This window comes from Hemitrygon akajei, chromosome 20, assembly GCF_048418815.1.
Source record: "Hemitrygon akajei chromosome 20, sHemAka1.3, whole genome shotgun sequence".
Classification (NCBI taxonomy): domain Eukaryota; kingdom Metazoa; phylum Chordata; class Chondrichthyes; order Myliobatiformes; family Dasyatidae; genus Hemitrygon; species Hemitrygon akajei.
In genome coordinates this window covers 68,221,269-68,243,075 of record NC_133143.1, presented here as the reverse complement: position 1 = coordinate 68,243,075, position 21,807 = coordinate 68,221,269, and the positions used below count along the sequence as shown (strand labels likewise).

General features: G+C 42.6%; 1 protein-coding gene across 1 annotated transcript in view; it reads right to left on the bottom strand.

Annotated features, from left to right (window-relative positions):
• Nucleotides 1-253: 253 nt before the first annotated feature.
• The window catches only part of thrb (thyroid hormone receptor beta), a 236,974-nt gene continuing 215,420 nt past the window's right edge, over nt 254-21,807 (bottom strand). The window contains exon 9 of the mRNA XM_073024555.1: nt 254-753. Within this exon, the coding sequence (XP_072880656.1) occupies nt 689-753 (65 nt within the window). The 3' untranslated portion in view covers nt 254-688. The remainder of the gene's footprint in view (nt 754-21,807) is intronic.

Genomic DNA, 21,807 nt, shown 5'->3' with positions numbered 1-21,807 from the left:
CGCCGGTTCTGGGGGGGGGGTTATGTGGCGACCCAATTACTAGCACACTCGAACCGGCTGACAATTAGCCAGAGCCAGAGACAAAGATACATAGCCTCAGGGAGTTTCAGTTACGTGCCTCTCCAAGTTTCGAGTGGGGGGAGACAGGCTTTTAAGCAAGACTGTGTTTGTGAAATAAACTTATTCCGTGGTTGCAGTTTACCGACTCCGTGTCGTAATTTCAGCGCTGCGCGTAGCACACCGCTACAATACTGTACTTTTAATACTGTACTTCCAGAATCAATGGTGCCCAGTACAGAAATAATAGAGAGGATTATGCTATTTACATAGCAGAATCTATTAACCTAAAACCCAAATCACTTGTAAGTAATTTTTAAAAAAGTGTCATATGCATATTGAGAGAGAGAAATCATCTGTTAGTGCAGATCATAATAACAGTATAACGACATTAAATTGTCCTTTGTGACAACTCTGCGGGATCTGAAATTCTACTAATTCCCCCATGATAAAATTAGTGGCTTCTCAACACAGTTGACTGGTTTTCAGCTGTGCTTACCCTAAAAATCTACACAAAGTGCAAATCACACGCCTTTCGTGTTATGCAAACACACTCCGTATTGGCAGTCCAAGTTGATTAGTAGCAATCTGTTTTTGCTGGATTTGGCAAATATACGGAGTGGTTTTAATGTTACATCATCATCGTGCCTTTTCTCTCGTGACTGCCACGCAGAAGTCGTTGCAATTTACTGAACGCTGGAAGATATAAATATAATTTTAAAGTTAAAACGTGGAGAATGTTAACAGATCAAAATTTCATATGCTGTCACTGAGTAAATACAGTATAATCAAAATTTTAATTTAAAACATTTAAATTGTAACTGTTAAACATATAATCACCTTGGAGATAAACCACATTATGGCCACATAGTAAAAATATGCAATTAAATGCATTCCAGTAGGCTGTCAATAAAATTACCAAATGCTTGTCCAAACATAAATATTTACATTTATGAGTTTTAATTCTGCTAGAAAGAGACTTTCTAATTGATTTTCTGTATATTTAATCAGAATCACGTTATTGCCACTGACATGTGACATGAAATTTGTTGTTTTGTGAAAGAAGTTCAGAACAAAGACATAAAAATGATTATGAATTCAAAAAATAAATAGTGCAAATAAAAGATTCTGTAGTATTCACGGGTACATGGGCTGTTCACAAATCTGATGGTGGAGGGGAGGAAGCTGTTCTGAGAACATTGAGTGTGGGTCTTCATGCTTCTGCACCTCCCCCTGATGGCAATAACGAGACGAGGGCATGTCCCGGGTGGTGAGAGCCCTCAGTAATGGATGCTGCCTTCTTGAGGCACTGCCTCTTTAAGTTGTCCTCGAGGGTGGGAAGGGTTTGTGCCCATGATGGAGCTGGCTGAGTCTACCTGCTCTGCAACCTCTTGTTCATTGAAGCCTCCATACCAGCCTTAATGCTCACCGCTGTATGAACAGTATGGAGTGACATTCCAAATCTCCTCAAACGCCGAATGAAGTATAGTCACTTGTGTGCCTTTTTTTGGGATTGCATCAAGATGTTGGACCCAAGAGAGATCATTTGAGATGTTGACATCCAGGAACTTAAAGCTGCTCATCCATTCCATTCCTGATGGCACTGGAAAGAGGGTATGGCCTGGCATCCATCACTAATGACCCCAACACCCAGAACATGCCGATTTCTCATTGCTACCATCAGGGAGGAGGTACAGGAGCCTGAAGGCACACACTCAGCGATTCAGGAACAGCTTCTTCCCCTCTGTCATCAGATTTCTGAATGGACATTGAAGCCTTGGACACTACCTTCAATATTTTTTTTCTTTTTGCACGTGTGTGTGTGTGTGTGTGTGTGTGTGTGTGTGTGTGTGTGTGTGTGTGTGTGTGTGTGTGTGTGTGTGTGTGTGTGTGTGTGTGTGTGTGTGTGTGTGTGTGTGTGTGTGTGTGTGTGTACACACTTTTTACTGTAATTCACAGTTTTTATTCCTGTGTATTGCAATGTACCGCTGCTGCATAAATTTCACAACATATGCCAGTGATATTCAACCTAATTCTGATTCTGGTCACTCAGTATGCATTCTCCTGACTTCTCTTTCCCAAGTGGACAATCAATTCTTTCCTCTTGCTGAATGTCAATTTGAAGTTGTTTTGTGACACCACTCAACCAGCCAATCTATCTCACTCCTGTACACCTCCTCATCATCATTTGAGATTTAGCCAATAACTGTGGGGTCATCTGTGAATTTATATAACCTTTAGCCTGTGCCTAGCCATACAGTGGTGTCAGACGGTGACAAAAAGACGTACAGGAGTGAGATAGATCAGCTGGATGAGTGATTTTGCAGCAACAACCTCACACTCAACATCAGTAAGATCGAGGAATTGATTTTGGGCTTCAGAAGGGGAAGTCAGAAGAGCAAATGCCATTCCTCATTGAGAGGTCAGCGGCGAAAGTGAGCATTAGACATTTCTGCGTGTCAATATTTCTGAAGATCTATCCTGCATCCAGCATATTGATTCAATTACAAAGGAGGGACTCCAGGTAGCTATATTTAATTAGGAGTTTGAGGAGATTTATTATGTCATCAGAGACTGTAGCAACTTTCTAGATGTACAATGGAGATCATTCTGACGGGTTGCATCACAGCCTGGTATGGAAGCTCCATCAGAGAAAATGCAGAGGGCTATGGACTCAGCCAGCTCCATCAAGGCCAATAAGCTCCCCACCACTGAGGACATCTTCAACATGTAAGAACGTGCCATCTATCATGAAGGACTCTCACCATCCAAGACATGCCTCTTCATATTACTACCATGAGGGAGGAGATACAGGAGCCAGAGGATCCACACTCAATGTTTCAGAAACAGCCTCCTCCTTTCCATCATCAAAATTTGAATGGTCCACAGACCCCTGAACATTAGCTCTCTTTTTGCATTAATTATTTAAATATATTCCTATTGTCACATACTAATTTTTATGTATTGCACTGTACTGCTGCCGCAAAACAACAAGTTTCATGACTCACGTCAGTGATATTCTGAATTTATAGATATCATACTGTACTAACATATTGCCCCATAGCGGTTAGCGCGACTCTAAACAGTTTGGAGTTTAATTTGAACGCTGTCTGTAAGGAGTTTGTAAGTTCTCTCTGAGACTGTGTGGGTTTCCTCTGGGTGCTCCTGTTTCCTCCCGCAGTCCAAAGATGTACCGGTTAGTGGGTCATGGTAAATCGTCCTGCGATTAGGCTACGATTAAATTGGTGGGTTGCTTGGCTTTGTGGCTTGTTGGGCCAGAGGGGCCTGTTCTGCATGGTATCTCTAAATAAATAAAATAAATAAAGAATAAACACCTTATGGTACATTTAAATATACATTGTAACAGTAATCTTGGCTCAGCCAGTAACATGAATGACCCTGTGCCGATAATCGAGGCTGGGATTCGGTGTGAAGCATGAGAGTTCTTTCAGCTAATGTTGAGCTTTAAGCTGAGACTCCATCTACTGGATCCAATGAATATTAAATGATATCACCACTAGTGGGTCACAAAGAGTCAGAATCAGGTTTATTGTCACTGGCATATGTCGTGAAATTTATTTCATTGCAGCAGCAGTACTTTGCAAGACACAGAATGTACAATATTTTTCAATAAGGAATATATATAATTAATTTAAAGAAGTAGTGCAAAAAAGAGAGAAAGAAATTGTGAAGTAGTGTTTATGGATTCATTGTCCTTTCAGAACGCTGATGGCAGAGGGGAAGATAGATAGATAGATAGATAGATAGATAGATAGATACTTTATTCATCCCCATGGGGAAATTCAACATTTTTTTCCAATGTCCCATACACTTGTTGTAGCAAAAACTCATTACATACAATACTTAACTCAGTAATAATATGATATGCATCTAAATCACTAACTCAAAAAGCATTAATAATAGCTTTAAAAAAAGTTCTTAAGTCCTGGCAGTTGAATTGTAAAGCCTAATGGCATTGGATGCCATTAGATGGTTTTGAAATGTTGAATGTGTGTCTTCAGGAGGCTTCTGTACCTCTTCCCTGATAGTAGCAATGGGAAGAGGGCATGTTCTGGTGATGGGGGGGGGGGGGTCCTTAATGATGGATGCTGCCTGTTTAAGACATCACCTTTTAAAGACGTCTTTGATGCTGGGGAAGCTAGTGCCCATGATGGAGCTGGCTGAGTTTACAACTTTCTGCAGCTTTTTCCGATCCTGTGCAGTACAACCCCCCCACCCCCCCAAACCAGACGGTGAGGCTGTCCAGAGTACATCGGTAGACATTTGTAATTCTTTGGTGACATACCAAATCTCCTCAAACTCCTAATGAAATATAGCTGTTGATGTTCTAGTTAACAGTTATTATTTAACTAACAATACCAACACTCATTAGTTACTATTCATAGTCATGTTGACATTGGTATATATCCAAGATGGTTACTTGAATAAAATTGTGACTTTAACTGGTTACACAAGTTTGAGCTGTTTTTTTTTTGTGAGAGGTGACTGACAACAATAAGGATTCGGGCTTGTTTTTCTACTTGCTTTGAAACTGCGCAGTGAGGAATCTTGCTGAGCACCTCTTCCCGTACGTTTGAAATCCAGTCACAATTATAAATAGCATCAGATCTGGCAGCCACAAGGTCAAGGACAAGGAATCAACTTCATTCACCATGTACATTTACATGTGTTCTGAATTTGCTGCGGTGTGTTGGTCGGGATGAGACGTGCAACAAAAAACAACATTAAGCAATTATAAAAAAATAAAGATTTATAGAAAAGTTAAAGCTAGATGTTAAAGTATGGATATGGAATCAAATGTGCATAAGTACCAGCATGTATTTATAGTTACGTTTTATAATTTCAAAAGATTAAACTAATTCAAAGGAGGACATGGGAGTCTGAAATGAGGGTCTCACTTTGGGTTTATTTTAAGCAAGGCGCGTACATATGATGTGGTAGTGTGATGACCTATACAATTCACATATTTGTACATATAACCCATAACCCATAATCTGTATACAAGATTAATCAAATATTGCTGAAATATTAAATACACAATAATTACAATGTAAACAGCATTATAAGAAGTGGTTTAAAGTGTTTAAAATACAGTGTAGTGATGGGGGAGACTGACTAGAACAGTTGATCAGATTAACTGCCTGAGGAAGAAACTTTTAAAATGGTGTGAAGTTTTTGTTTTAATAGCCCTACAGCACTTTTCAGAAAAAAGCTTTCGGAAAAGACAGTTTACAGAGTGGGTAGTGTCTTCAATGATTTTTCTTGCTCACTTCTTTGTTCCGGACACACACAAGTCCGGTAGTGATGGACTGCAGACAGTGGGCTTTTCTGCTGGGCTGTAGTTTTTGTATACTGTATTGTGAGATGTTGCATCAAACCAAACGGTAATGACTGATGTGAGGATTATCTCTACGATGGCACCTGTACGTTCTTGGAAAGATGCAATTTTATCAACTGCTGCAAGAAGTAAAGACATAAGTGATTGTATATGGAATAGTGCAAGATGTCTTTCACTGATTCTATTATGGATTTATTGAGTATGCTCACAAAAAAGTGTATCTCAGGGTTGTATCATATATGGTGACATAGATGTACTTTGATAATAAATTTACTTTGAACTTTCTTTGTTGTGAGAAGTAACAGGCATCAATTACATTTCAGGCTTGTTTTTTCTTCTTGCTTTGAAACTGCAGTTTTCATTCTTGAAATCCAATTATAACAATTTCAAATCCATCTTCTTCTGATGTTTTATGGTGCTTGGCAAACCTTCTGAACTAAAATGTAGGTCAGGATATCTAAATCCTATATATTTAAGTTTTTATTAAATTCTATATAAAAATGACTTGTATTCTTAAGAACTGTACTATACATTTAAAACAATAATCCTGTGATCCTTTCTGCAAAATACTGTTAATATTAAATTGCATTTTATTCCATAATAACTTTAAAATCAGTCATCCCCTCTCATGATTATATCTTGGATACTTCATCAGTACATGTTCAACCGTTTCTTGTTGATTACAATATTCATGTAGGTTTTCACAAATAAAGCAATGTGAGTTGTTTTTTGCTTAATGAAACCTATAACACATTTTATTGAACTCGAAAATCTAAACACAAATAACATCATCTCGTCAGACCACAAACCCTAACTCAATGTCGGTGGTTGTAAATGATGTGTATTTCTCCCAATTATGTTACCCTACCCTACTCTCACACCTCCCATTATTGTGTTTCATCATGTACTATTTAACCCTGTGTGTCCAAACCTCAATCTCAATATTATCACCTCCTCCCTCCTGCTCTATCCTCTATTCCTCAACCAAGCCACTTCTTTCCGGATGTTATAAAGATGACTTCCTGTTCTCTCTTCATCCCATTGTTTTCTGCATAGTGTTTTGTTTTCACTTTTAATAATATTTTTCATTTCTCCTTTACTGTAATTTATTTGATTGTCCACTTCTGCTCTTCTAGTTGCCTTTGCTAATTTATCCGCTTGCTCTTTCCCTCTAATAGCAACACATGCTGGAATCCACATAAAACACAGACCGAGTCCCATCATTTTTACGATTAAATAAGGCTTGTATTATCTCACACACAATGTCAGATCTTGCCTCTGAATGTAAATCTCTTAGACTTGAGCTTGAATCAGACAATATTACAACTCTTTTTGGTTTCACTTCCTCCATCCATTGCAAAGCTAATAGTCCAGCTGTTGTTTCACTCGTACACACTGAAAAGTCATTATGCATCCTCACCTGCTTTTTAATATTCAAATCAGGCACTACTAATCCTACCCCTCATCTACTATTACCATTTTTGAAGCATCTGCGATAATAATTGTTATTTACTTCAGATTCAAGTATATTATTTGTGGACTGTGGGGTGCTGTGGACAAGGGGAAAGAATGCGGAATTTATAATACAGAAACTTTAAGAGGCAATGGTTAAGGTGGAAGACTGGGTAGTAAAATGGGGAATCAGATTTTCAGCAGAGAAATCCAAAATAATGATTTTCACTAGATAAAGGATCAAACTAAAACTTTAGTTTTAGAATTAGACTTTAGAATTAACTTTAGAATTAGAAAGTCTGGATACCTTTAATTTTTTTTAGGAATTTGGGAGTCGCATGTCAACACATAGTAAGGAAATAATAACTAAAAGTAAAAAAGTGCTAAATGTTCTGAAGTGTTTCGAAGGAAAGGAATGGGGAGCTGATCGGAAATCCTTGAAAGCAATATATATATTGGATTAATAAGATCAACACTGGACTAAGGGTTACGGAATATGGATCAGCATCACTCAGGAAGTTGGATATAATTCAAAGTCAAGCATTAAGGTTCATCATTGGGGCAAGAAGGACAATATCAGTGCTGGCAATGCAGGTGAGTTGGGAGAGACACCACTGGAAATGAGAACACAGCTTGCACTAACATATTGGGCAAACCAACAAGGGGATGAAGAAAATCGCCCAACTAAGCAGCTTTTAGATTGATGCTGGGAAAAGGAAAGGAAGAAATCACAAGATTTGCATGGACTATTGAAAGAAAAGCAGGAAGGACAGGAATTAGTAACAAGGCAGTACTATAGAGTTAGTGCCTTTTCCTAGGTGCCTCTATGGTGAAGCACCAGAGGTGGATCTAGCAGCTGCAAGGTGCCTTAAGCAAGAGAGGAAATTGATTGTTAATGTGTTTTGATGACTGTAAATTGAAGAAAAAACATGTTTGCAAATCAACACACAAAATTCCGTAGGAAATCAGCATGTCAGACAGCAGTTATAGAGAGGAATAAACAGTCAAAATTTCAGGCCAAGACCCTCAGCTTTGGGTTTGGGTATTTGATCCTCCACAATATTCTGTGTGGGTATTTAAACTGGAGGTGGCAGTGTTTTTTTCTTTTATGAGGACAAGTTGCGAGCTCGACATCAACCCGGCACGGATGGAGACGCAGTGCGCTCGGGAGCGGTCTGTCACTGGATCGAACTTGGGAACCTCCGTTCTCAAGCTCGGCACTGATTTCACTGTGCCACCAGCCGACCCTTCATCAGGATTGGAAAGACAGGGGGAAGAAGCCAGAATGAGGTGGAGGGAGGGGAAGGTATACAAGCTAGAAGGTGATTGGTGAAGCCAGGCGAGGGGGAAGGTGGGTGGGTGAGAGGGATGAAGTGAGAAGTTGCGGGGGGGGTGGGGGGTGATTGGTGAAGCCAGGCAAGGGGGAAGGTGGGTGGGTGAGAGGGATGATGTGAGAAGCTGGGGGGGGGGGGGTGATTGGTGAAGCCAGGCGAGGGGGAAGGTGGGTGAGAGGGGTGAGAGGGATGAAGTGAGAAGCTGGGGGTGGGGGGTGATTGGTGAAGCCAGGCGAGGGGGAAGGTGGGTGGGTGGGTGAGAGGGATGAAGTGAGAAGCTGGGGGGGGTGATTGGTGAAGCCAGGCGAGGGGGAAGGTGGGTGGGTGGGTGAGAGGGATGAAGTGAGAAGTTGGGGGGGTGATTGGTGAAGCCAGGCGAGGGGGAAGGTGGGTGGGTGAGAGGGGTGAAGTGAGAAGTTGGGGGGGTGATTGGTGAAGCCAGGCGAGGGGGAAGGTGGGTGGGTGAGAGGGGTGAAGTGAGAAGTTGGGGGGGTGATTGGTGAAGCCAGGCGAGGGGGAAGGTGGGTGGGTGAGAGGGGTGAAGTGAGAAGTTGGGGGGGTGATTGGTGAAGCCAGGCGAGGGGGAAGGTGGGTGGGTGGGTGAGAGGAATGAAGTGAGAAGCTGGGGGGGTGATTGGTGAAGCCAGGCGAGGGGGAAGGTGGGTGGGTGGGTGAGAGGGATGAAGTGAGAAGCTGGGGGGGTGATTGGTGAAGCCAGGCGAGGGGGAAGGTGGGTGGGTGAGAGGGATGAAGTGAGAAGCTGGGGGTGGGGGGTGATTGGTGAAGCCAGGCGAGGGGGAAGGTGGGTGGGTGAGAGGGATGAAGTGAGAAGCTGGGGGGGGTGATTGGTGAAGCCAGGCGAGGGGGAAGGTGGGTGGGTGGGTGAGAGGAATGAAGTGAGAAGCTGGGGGGGGTGATTGGTGAAGCCAGGCGAGGGGGAAGGTGGGTGGGTGGGTGAGAGGGGTGAAGTTAGAAGCTGGGGGGGGGTGATTGGTGAAGCCAGGCAAGGGGGAAGGTGGGTGGGTGAGAGGGGTGAAGTGAGAAGCTGGGGGGGTGATTGATGAAGCCAAGCGAGGGGGAAGGTGGGTGGGTGGGTGAGAGGGGTGAAGTGAGAAGCTGGGGGGGGGGTGATTGGTGAAGCCAGGCGAGGGGGAAGGTGGGTGGGTGAGAGGGGTGAAGTGAGAAGCTGGGGGGGGTGATTGGTGAAGCCAGGCGAGGGGGAAGGTGGGTGGGTGGGTGAGAGGGATGAAGTGAGAAGCTGGGGGGGTGATTAGTGAAGCCAAGCGAGGGGGAAGGTGGGTGGGTGGGTAAGAGGAATGAAGTGAGAAGCTGGGGGGGTGATTGGTGAAGCCAGGCGAGGGGGAAGGTGGGTGGGTGGGGGAGAGGAATGAAGTTAGAAGCTGGGGGGGTGATTGGTGAAGCCAGGCGAGGGGGAAGGTGGGTGGGTGAGAGGAATGAAGTGAGAAGCTGGGGGGGTGATTGGTGAAGCCAAGCGAGGGGGAAGGTGGGTGGGTGGGGGAGAGGAATGAAGTTAGAAGCTGGGGGGGTGATTGGTGAAGCCAGGCGAGGGGGAAGGTGGGTGAGAGGGATGAAGTTAGAAGCTGGGGGGGTGATTGGTGAAGCCAGGCGAGGAGGAAGGTGGGTGAGAGGGATGAAGTTAGAAGCTGGGGGTGGGGGGTGATTGGTGAAGCCAGGCGAGGGGGAAGGTGGGTGGGTGGGGGAGAGGAATGAAGTTAGAAGCTGGGGGGGTGATTGGTGAAGCCAGGTGAGGGGGAAGGTGGGTGGGTGGGTGAGAGGGATGAACTGAGAAGCTGGGGGTGGGGGGTGATTGGTGAAGCCAAGTGAGGGGGAAGGTGGGTGAGAGGGATGAAGTGAGAAGCTGGGGGGGTGATTGGTGAAGCCAAGCGAGGGGGAAGGTGGGTGAGAGGGATGAAGTGAGAAGCTGGGGGGGGTGATTGGTGAAGCCAGGCGAGGGGGAAGGTGGGTGGGTGGGGGAGAGGAATGAAGTTAGAAGCTGGGGGGGGGGGGGGGTTGATAGGTGGAAGAGCTAACGGGCAGAAGAAGAAGGAATGTGGTAGGAGAGAAGAGTGAACAATGGGAGAAAGGGAAGGAAAAGTGGAACCAAAGGGAACTGATGAGCAGATGAGGAGAAGAAAAGGATTGAGAGCGGAACCAGACTGGGAAATGGAAAGAGAACGGGAGGAAGGGAGAGAAATTACCAAAAGTTAGAGAAATCGATATCATTCCATCAGGCCGGAGGCTACCCAGATGGAAGATTCCAAGAGTACTTCCTATTTTTCACTGAGTAATGCTATGAGTTTACTTCTACTGAGCTAGTAAATGGGTTTCAGTTCATTTGAGGAAACTATTCATCCTATCATTTTCCTGATGTCCAAACTTACACGTTTGTAGATCCTACCAGTAGTAAATGGCTTAAAGTGACTAACCAGAGAGAAATCCTCACTAAAATCCAGATAATGTTTTATAAATGTAAATTTAGAAGCATATTTATATAGCTATAAATCTATTGTTCCAATTCAGTTACCATGGAAGCACATTCACGATCCAGAAAGTATAAGAACGAACATTTAATTAATTTTAACTTGCTAATCTACAGGGAGCAATAGTTTATGTATTGTTGAATAAAAACCAATGCACACTGTTGTGAGATATCTTCCCTGGTTGCATAATTATTCCCTTAATTGGAAATTTTAAAATGCATGCATATGCTCGTCGTTAGAAATGCTGGTTGTAAGAGCTGTCGACACAATATGAAGGATGTCTCATGTCAGGTCATGTAATAGAATGCAGTACAGGTATTCCCCGCTTTACGCCACTTCGCTTTTACGAAAGACCTACATTAGTACCAGTTTTCGCTACCAGAAGAAATCCGAAGAGGATTTTCACTTTTACGAGAAAAGGCGAAAAGGGAAAATAGCATTCAGCTTTGTTTTGCAGTGAGCCGTTACAGAGGCAGCGCACACCCTGAGCAGCGAGAGTGGTAGCACCTAGCTCCTTACCTGGGAACTACACTCAGCATCTCGGCATCAAGCTGCCATAGCTTTGAACTGCGGGAGATTGACAGTGCTGTAATGATTGCAGAAAAGTATGACTTAAACTTTGAAAGGGCACGTAGGTTTAGGGCAGGTTTGCAAGATGGTTTGAGTGCTTACAAAGAACTGTATGATAGAAAAATGCATAAACCTTCCAGTGTGCTGGCTGTCTTCCTGATTCTGGTAAGTGAAACTACACTGTACATACATTATTTCTACTTTGTATAGGCTGTGTATTTATCATATCATTCCTGCTTTTACTATATGTTAGTGTTATTTTAGGTTTTATGTGTTATTTGGTATGATTTGGTAGGTTATTTTTTGGGTCTGGGAACGCTCAAAAATTTTTCCCATATAAATTAATGGTAATCGCTTCTTCACTTTATGCCATTTCGGCTTACGAGAGGTTTCATAGGAACGCTCTACCTTCAGATAGCAGGGGTAACCTGTAATGCATTAAATTGGACTAAGATGTGATTCAGCTGCATCATCGCAAAGGTTTAGCCTTAAGAGTGACTAAAAGGTAGGCCTCTTTAAAGTACATAATTTCACAACTTTACTCCTAATATAGTTTATAATAAATAACATTTATGAAAAATGGTTCAATATTTGATATAATTTCAAAGCCTCTAGCTACATTAAAATGTGTTCTCTAAATACAAGTTGTAGTTGTTGTAAATTAAATGCATTTGGAAGAATTTCCAAACTATTTGACTACAGTTACATATTAACTATACCTTTAGCAAAGATTCATGAGATGATACTGGGAGTGAAAGGGTTAACACATGAGGAGATTTTGATGCCTCTGGGTCTGTACTCACTAGAGTTAAGAAGAATGAGGGTGAGGAGGGTGGTTTCTCATTGAAACCTACTGAATATTGAAATGCCTAGGTAGAGTGGGTGTGGTGAGGATGTTTACTATAGTGAGGAAGTCTAGGACCAAAGGGTACAACCTCGGAATAGAGGGGCAAACATCTAGAACAGAGATGAAGGGGAATTTCTTTAGCCAGAGGATGGTGTAGCTGTAGAATTCGTTGTGGAGGTTAAGTCAATGAGTATATTTTAGTCAGAGGCTGATAGTGTTACTTCAAAACTTTAAACTAACTCAAGGGAACACACAAGAGTCTGATATGTGGATCTAATTTTATGTTTTACTTAAAGAAAGGTGTGCACGTATCACATAGTAGTGTGATGACATATGCAATTCATAATAATGAATTATATAAACAACAAAGAATGATTGATCAAACAATATTTTTACAAGCTTACTCAAATATTATTTAAATGTTAAGTTGCAACAGACAGGTACATGAGTAAGGAGAACATCAAAGGTTGTGGACAGAAGGCGGGGTTGAGAGTGAAAATAAATCAGCCATGATGGCATGGCAGAGCAGACTTGATGGGACGAATAGCCTCATTCTGCTCCTGTGTTTATTGAAGGCATTCGAAGACTGTTTGAATTAAATATTATTCACTGATAAAAAATAGTTTTTAAGTGTATGTTGCTGAAGGATTTAGGGTGACCTTTACCTTCATATAAGACTGGAAACATTGAAGCATACAGTGAAAGATGTTGTTTTTTGCATCAACGACCAACACAGTCCGAGGATGTTCTTGGGGATATTCCACAAGTGCTGCCATGCTTCTGGTACCAACATAGCATTCCCACAACTCACTAGCCCTAAACCATATGTCTTCAGAATGCGGGAGGAAACCGGAGCACCCAGAGGAAACCCACGCGGCCACCAGAAAAACGTACAGACTCCCTACAGACAGCGCGGGAATTGAACCCAGGTCGCTGGCTCTGAAAAGCATTGTGCTAGCCACTGTTCTACCACTAACAGAAAATGTTACAGTTACAGAGAAAGTGCAGTACAGGCAGACAATAAGGTGCAAGTTCATAATAAAGCTATTGTGAAGTCGATAATGCATCTTATTGTACATTCAGACTAGTCAATAGTCTTGTAACACTGGGGTAGATGCTGATCTTGAGCCTGGTGGTGCATTCTTTCAGGCTTTTGTATCTTCTAATACAAGGAAGCCTGCAGATGCTGGAAATTCAAAGCAACATACACAAAATGTTGGAGGAACTCAGAAGGTCAGATTAAATAGTCAACATTTCAAGCCAAGACCCTTCTTCAGGAGTGGAAAGGAAGGGGGAAGATGCCAGAATAAAAAGGTGGGAGGAGGGGAAGGAGGATAGCTAGAAGGTGATAGGTGAAGCAAGGTAGGTAGGAAAGATAAAGGGTTGGAAAGAAAGGAATCTGATAGGAGAGGAGAGTGGACCATGGGAGAAAGGGAAGGAAGGTGGAGATGATAATCAGGTGAGAAGAGGTAAGGGGCCAGAATGGGGAATAGAAGAAGGGGGTGAGGGTTTAGCAGAAGGAGAAATTAACATTCATTCCATCAAGTTGGAGGCTACCCAGCCAGAATATAAGGTGTTGCTCCTCCACCCTGAGGGGGGCCTCATCAAGATATCGTAATTGGAATGGGAATTGGAACTAAAATGTTTGGCCACTGGGAATTTCTGCTTTTGATGAATGGAATGGAGATACTCGACTGCCTGATGGGACAGGGACGATTTTATGTTTTTCCCATGACCGCATGGGTTACCTTTGAGTACTCTAGTTTCCTCCCACGTTCTAAGGATGTAGGGATTAGTAAGGATCAGTAAGTTGTGGGCATGCTATATTGGCACTAGAGTATGGAAACACTGGCAGGGTGCCCCCAGCACATCCCTGGACTGTGTTGGTCTTTGACACAAATGATGCATTTCACTTTATGTCTCGATGTACGTGCGACAAATAAAGCTAAACCTGATCTTTTCTTTTTGTTCTACCTCAATGTACCATTGTAATGAATTGACTTACATGAAGAGTGTGCAAGAATAATTTTCCACTGTTACCTTACGTGAGGCAATAATAAACTAATTCAACAAATTACCAATTTGTGTAGCATTGTAAAATATCTCTGATGTTTTCTGATTGCTGCTAAATGCTATCCTGTATTTTCAAGAGAGCGTCTACCATATTATACAGGTACATGCAAAGACAGGGCCATAAAGGACTGCAGATGCTGCAACAAACAATCTGCTGGGCAAACACACACAAATTTCTGGAGGAACTCAGCAGGTCAAGCAACATTTATGGAGAGGATAAAGAGTCATCAGCTTGTGCTGAGACCCTTCATCAAAAGATAGAAAGGTCTCTCCCTTCCTTTCCGGTCTTGATGAAGATTTTCAGCCCAAAACTAGTTCCTCCACCATTTCGTGTGTGCTGCTCTGGATTTCCAGCACCTGCAGAATATCATGAGTATATAATCTGCTGGAGGAAGTCAGCAGGTTGAGCAGCATCTGAGGGAGGAAAGAAATTGTCAGCATTTCAGGTCAAAACTGTATCTGGACAAACTAAGGCAGGTTTACCCTTCAGAAAAAGAGAATATCTTAAACCAAAGAACATATTTCTGATTTCACCCATTTCCTCCCAGATTTCTCTTATCACTCATTGCAACTGTCTCTACCCTCTTCCAGATATCTACTCATAAATTTATCTATTTATTTGCTCTTTTCAATCTACTTACTCATTTCTCAATGCTATCTCAATACTAGACAGCTCTGGTTTCGTTAAGAACCCACACTGCAGTCAACAATGTAAATATATAGTTTAGGTGTATAAAAAAGATACAGTATTTTATGATTATGCATTGTTGGGAGTAGGCCAGTGGTGAGAATAGGAGGCGTTGGTTCTGACGGTCTCCCGTTTCGCTGAACACCTATGCTCTGTCTGCCAGAGAAAGCAGGATCTCCCAGTAGCCACACTTTTTAATTCCACGTCCCATTCACATTCTGATATGTCTATCCATGGCCTTCTCTAATGTCAAGATGAAGCCACACTCAGGTTGGAGGAACAACACCTTATATTCCGTCTGGTAGCCTCCAACTTGATGGCATGAACATTGATTTCTCTAACTTCCGTTAATGCCCCTCCTCCCCTTCCTACCCCATCCCTTATTTATTTATTCCCCCCTCCTTTTTTTTCTCTCGCTGCCCATCACTCTTTGCCTGTTCTCCATCTCCCTCTGGTGCTCCCCTCCCTCTTTCTTTCTGCCTAGGCCTCCCGTCCCATGATCCTTTTCCTTCTCCAGCTCTGCATCCCTTTTGCCAATCACCTTTCCAACTCTTAGCTTCACCCCACCCCCTCCTGTCTTCTCAAATCAAATTTGGATTTCCCCCTCCTACTTTCAAATCTCTTACTATCTTTTCTTTCAGTTAGTCCTGACAAAGGGTCTTGGCCCAAAATGTTGACAGTGCTTCTTCCTATAGATGCTGCCTGGCCTGCTGTGTTCCACCAGCATTTTGTGTGTGTTGTTTGAATTTCCAGCATCTGCAGATTTCCTCGAGATGGCTCTTCCATCAACCCTACGAGGGGAACAGCTATTCTGGGTTGGGTGTTATGTGATGAACCGGAGGCATTTAGGGAGATTAAGATAACAGAACCCTTAGGAGTCAGTGATCACAATATGACTGAGTTCAACTTGAAATTCGATAGGGAGAAAGTAAAGTGTGATGTAGCAGTACTTCAGTGGAGTAAAGGAAATTACAGTGCTATGAGAGAGGAGTTAGCCAAAGTAAGTAGGAAGAAGATGCCGGCAGGAATGACAGCAGAGCAGCAATGGTTTAAGTTTCTGGGGAAAATGAGGAAGGTGCAGGACAGATGTATTCCAGAAATGAAAAAATACTCAAATGTCAAAATAGTACAACCATGGCTGACAAGGGAAGTCAAAGCTATTGTAAAAACAAAATAGAGGGCATACAACAAAGCAAAAATTAGGACTGGAAAGTTATTAAAAACCAGAGAGAGCAACTAAAAGAATCATTATAAGGGAAAATGTGAAATATGAAAGCAAACTAGCAAACGATATCAAGGATAGTGAAAGCTTTTTCAAGTATGTAAAAATTGAGAGAGATGAGAATGGATATAGGACCACTAGAAAATGAGGCCGGTGACATAATAATGGGGGACAAGAAGATGTCTGATGAACTAAATGAGTATTTTGCATCAGTCTTCACTGTGGATAACAGTAGCAGTGTGCCAGATGTTGTAGTGTGTGAGGTCCTGCCAAAGGGTTTTGGCCCAAAATGCCGACTGGCCTGGTTCCATAGAAGCTGTCTGGCCTGCTGAGTTTCTCCAGCATTTTGTGTGTGTTGCTCGAATTTCCAACATCTGCAGATTTTCTCTTGTTTGTGCTGGCATTGGAGAGGGTTCAAAGGAGGTTCACAAGGATGATTCCAGAATGAAAGGGTTATCATACGAGGAATGTTTGATGGCTCTGGCTCTGTACTCGCTGGAATTTAGGGTGAGGGGCGTTCTCATGAAAACTTTTCGAATGTCGAAAGGCCTAGACAGAGTAGATGCGGAAAGGATGTTTCCGAAGGTGGGGGAGTCCAGGACAAGAGGGCACAGCCTCAGGATAGAGGGGCGTCCATTTAAAACAGAGATGTGGAGAAATTCCTTTAGCCATAGGGTGGTGAATTTGTGGAATTTGTTACCACAGGCAGCTTTGGAGGCCTGGTCATTGGCTGCATCTAAGGCAGAGATTGATAGGTTCTTGATTAGACACGGCATCAAAGGTTACGGGGAGAAGGCTGGGGAGGGGAGAAAAGGATCTGCCATGACTGAATGGCGGAGCAGACTCAATGGCCTAATTTTGCTCCAATGTCTTATGGTCTAACTGAGAAGATTTTTTATTCATTTAAAGTTCCAAAAGTTCAAAATTCAAAATAAATGCATTATCAAAGTACATACATGTTACCATATACAGCCGTAAGATTCATTTTCTTGTGGGCATTATCAATAAATTCATAATAGAATAATGACCATAATAAAACCAATGAAAGACTGCACCAACTTGGGCATTCAACCAGTGTGTAAAAGACAACAAATTGTGCAAAACTAGCAATAAAAGTTTGTAAGAGTACAGAGGCAATCAAAACTTTTCTTTCCCTCCCTCAGGTATCCTGCTAAATCGTGCATGGCACAGTGAGTGGTCAATTAAGGCAGTTTAATTTCAGGCACGCCATAAATTATTTTAAATTGTGTATGCAATCGCTGGTAAAATGCTGTTTTAGATTAATTATTATTTGGAATGAAGTGCTTAACATGAGTTCATATTTTTAACTTGTTATTTTCATTCCTGATCTGAGTAGTGGTGAACTGCAAAATGGAAAGATAAATCGCAATGAATAGCCAATCTTTTTTAAAGTGAATGTTCAAGTTCATTGTCATCTGCTTGGCTGTATTTCACTTTTGATACCATAAGATGTAGGAGGAGAATCAGGCCATTTGGTCTATCGAATCTGCTCCACCATTTTATCATGGCTGATCCAATTTTCCTCTCGGCCCCAATTTCCTGCTTCTTTCTGGTATCCCTTCATGCCCTGGCCAAACAAGGATCTATCAACCCCTTCCTTAAATAAACTGTACATAAAGACTTGGCCTTCACAGCTGCCTGTGGCAATGAGTTCTATAGACTCACCACTCTCTGCCTAAAGAAATTCTGTCTCATCTCCGTTCTGAAAGGATGCTCCTCTATTTTGAGGCTATGTCCTCTAGTCAGACTCTCCAACATAGGAAACATCCTGTCCACAGCCACTCTATGGAGGCCTTTCACCATTTGATAGGATTCAATGAGTTCACCCCTTATTCTTCTGAATTCTAATGAATACAGGCCCAGAGCTATCAAACGCTCTTCATTTGACAAGGCATTCAATCATGGAATCGTTTTCATGAACCTTCCCCAGTTTCAGCACATCCTTTCTAAGATAAGGGGCCTAAAACCACTCAAAATACTCCAACTGAGGCCTGAACAGTGCTTAATAAAGTCTCAACATTACATCCTTGCATTTATATTCTAGTCCTCTTGAAATGAATGCTAACATTGCATTTTCCTTCCTCACCACAGACTCACCTGCAAATTAACTTTTAGGGAATCCTGCACGAGGACTCCCAAGTCCCTTTGCACCTTAAAGTCCCTTTGTCCCTTGTATTTTCTCTCCATTTAAAAAATAGTCAATCCTTTCATTTCATCTACAAAAGTGCATGATCATACATTTCCCAACATTGTACTCTATCTGCCATTTCTTTGCCCATTCTCCTAATCTGTCTAAGTCCTTCTGTAGCCTCTCTACTTTCTCAAAACTACCTGCCCCTCCACCTATCTTAGTATCATCTGCAAACTTTGCAACAAAGCCATCAAGTCCATCATCCAACTCATTGACATGTAACATAACAATAATCTGTCCCAACATCGACCCCTGTGGAACACCATTAGTCACCAGCAGCCAGCAAAGACAGGCTCCCTTTATTTCCAATCAGCCACTGCTTTATCCATGCTAGAATCTTTCCTGTAATACCATGGGTTTGTAACTTGTGGCATCCTGCTAAAGACCTTCTGTAAATCCAAGTACACAACATCAAATAATTCCCCCTTGTCTATCCTGCCTATACATCAACCGATGTACACCATACAGTATACGTGCTTGTTATCTTGTATATGGGAGGACTAAGCCTCATGCTGCCGTGTTGCCTGAGAAAGGCACCGGAGCCGGTGCACTCCACCGGGAGCGGTGTGGCGTGGTGTCCAGGCTAGAGTCAGTGCTGCCCCTCCACCCCCTCCTGTGTTCACTCTATTGTGGTCGACTGAAGATTGATGACTCAAGTTTGGACTCTTTTATTGCATGATTGTGATATCATATGTGCTTGCTGTCTTGTGTGTGCTTTGTGTTGTCTGTAACCGTTGGCACTGTGTTTTGCACCTTGACCCTGGAGTAATGCTGTTTCGTTTGGCTGTATTCATGAGTGTTCATGTATGGTTGAATGAGAATTAAACTTGAATAGAATTGAATTGAGTCTGACTGTACATACAAACAAACAAATGAAACAACGTTCCTCTGGACCACAGTGCACCCACAAAGCACATATCACACACAGCACATAAAACAAAACATTACCATAATTAATAAAAACTGTCATTCAGCCATGGCACCATTGATAGTATCTGTAGGAGGTTCAGCTTCAAGAAAGCACCATCAGCATCAAAGATTATCACCATCCGGGCCACATCATCTTCTCACAGCTACCATTGGGCAGGAGGTGCCGGTTCAAGTCTTTGGACAGATTTAGAGCAGAGGTTGATAGGTTCTTGATTAATTAGGGTGTCTAAGCGAAAAGCCAGGAGAAAGTGGTTGCAAGGACAAAATTAAATCCTGTGATTGAATGGTGGAGCAGACTGCAAACTGTCATCTCCCTATAAACCTCAAACCTCTTACCACTCAAGGCATCCACAGTTTGTAGGGTCTGGACTGGTCTGTGGGTACACAGATGGCTGGAAACACGACCAGTGCTCAAAGGCACAACCCTTAGTAATAAAGTACCTATCAACTTTCACTTTAATTATACCCGATGATGTGGTCTCCACAGACATCTATGGTGATGAATTTTATAACAACACATACAAAATGCTGGAGGAACCAAGCAAGTCAGGCAGCATATATGGAGAAGGAACATTGCTCCAGATTTCTTGCACCTGCAGAATCTTTTGTGGCATTCTTGTAAACCTCCTCTGGACCTTCTCCAATGCCAGTTCATACTTTGCTAGTTATGGAGCCCAAAACTTCTCCAAATGTAATCTGGCCAGCATTGCCTCATTGCTTTTATATTCTAGTCCTCTTGAAATAGATACTAACATTGCATTTGGCTTCTTGAGGAATACTGCGAGCATGAATCATAAAAAGTCCTTGAAGGTGAGTCTGTGGATGGTAGGATCAGTTCAGAGAAGGGGTGATTGAAGTTATCCATGCAGATTCAGGAGCAGCTGTATTATCTTAATTTGTACTGTCTATCTTCTTTTGCACATTGGTTGTTTGTTTATGTATAGATTTTTATACATCTATTGTATTACCTACAAGAAAATAAATTTCAAGGCATTATATCATAATACACACTCAGTGACTACTTTATTGGGTACACCTGCTCATTAATTCAAATATCTAATCAGCCAATCTTGTGGCAGCAATTCAAGGCATAAAATTACACAGGCATGGTTGAGAGCAGGCGTTCCTGAGCATTTTAATGCCACGGACCAATGCCATTAAGCAAGGGGTCCATGGATCCCAGATTGGGAACCCCTGGTTAAGAGGTTCAGTTGTTGTTCAGCTGAAACATCAGAATGGGGAAGAAATATGATCTGAGTGACTTTGACTGTGGAATGATTGTTGGTGCCAGATGGGGTGGATTGAGTATCTCAGAAACTGCTGATATCCTGAGAATTTCTTGCACAACAGTCTCCAGAGTTTATAGAGAATATTGCCAAAAAAAAAATTCAGTAATTGGCAGTTCAGTGGGCAAAAACACCTTGTTAATGAGAGAGGTCGGAGGAGAACAGTCAGACTGGTTCAAGCTAACAAGCTAACTCAAATAACCACACGTTACAACAGTGGAGTGCAGAAGAGCATCTCTGAACGCACCACACGTTGCCTCGAAGTGGATGGGCTAGAGTAGCTGAAGACCATGAACATACACTCACTCAATGGTCACTTTATTAGGTACAGGAAACATTTAATAAAATAGCCAATAAGTGTATAAGTACTTTGATAATAAATTTACTTTGAAATTTGGTTGCAGGGTAATAACTATTCCTGAACCTGGTGGTATGGGACGTAAGACTCTTGTACCTCCTGCCCACTGGCAGCAGGATGAAGAGAGCATGGTCTGGATGGTGGGGATCTTTGATGATGGATGCTGCTTTCTTGAGGCAGTGCTCCTTGTAGATGTGCTCAATGGTGGGAGAGCTTTTCCTGTGATGGACTGGGCTGTATCCACAACTTTCTGTAGCCTTTTCCATTCACGGGCATGCAAGAAAACAGTGCAATTAAAAGACAGAGAACAAGAGATGTAAAGAGTCCTTGAAATTGAGTCTATAGGTTCTGGAGTCAGTTCAGAGTTGTTGTGAGTGAAGTTGTCCAAGCTGCTTCAAGCGCTCAATGGTTGAACACTTGGTGATGTGAAATCTAAGGGTTCCGGATGGCAGCAGTGAGAAGAAAGCATTGCCTGGATGGTGAATGCTGCTTTCTTTTGGCAGCAGTCTTTGTAGATGTTCTCAATAGTTAAGGGATGGGAAGCAGCCTGTTGAGGGGGAACTCTGATTGAGAGACACTCTGTTGGAGTGAAATCCAAAACAAGAGAAAATCTGCAGGTGCTGGAAATCCGAGCAAAAAACTCGTCCTGCCAAAGGGTTTGGGCCAGAACGAGGACTGTACTTTTTTCCATAGATGCTGCCTAGCCTGCTGAGTTCCTCCAGCATTTTGTGCGTGGGTGGACATCTTATTGGAGGGAGCCCTCAGCTCAAGAGGCACTCTGTTTGGAGAGACCCTCCCCCCCACCAATGGAAGAGACACTCTGTTTTGGAGGACAGTACCCCGTGCCCTCACCACCCCCTCAGCGCCTAAGCTCCCTCTCCATCTCCTGGAAGTTAACACTGATTCCGCTGACGGTCA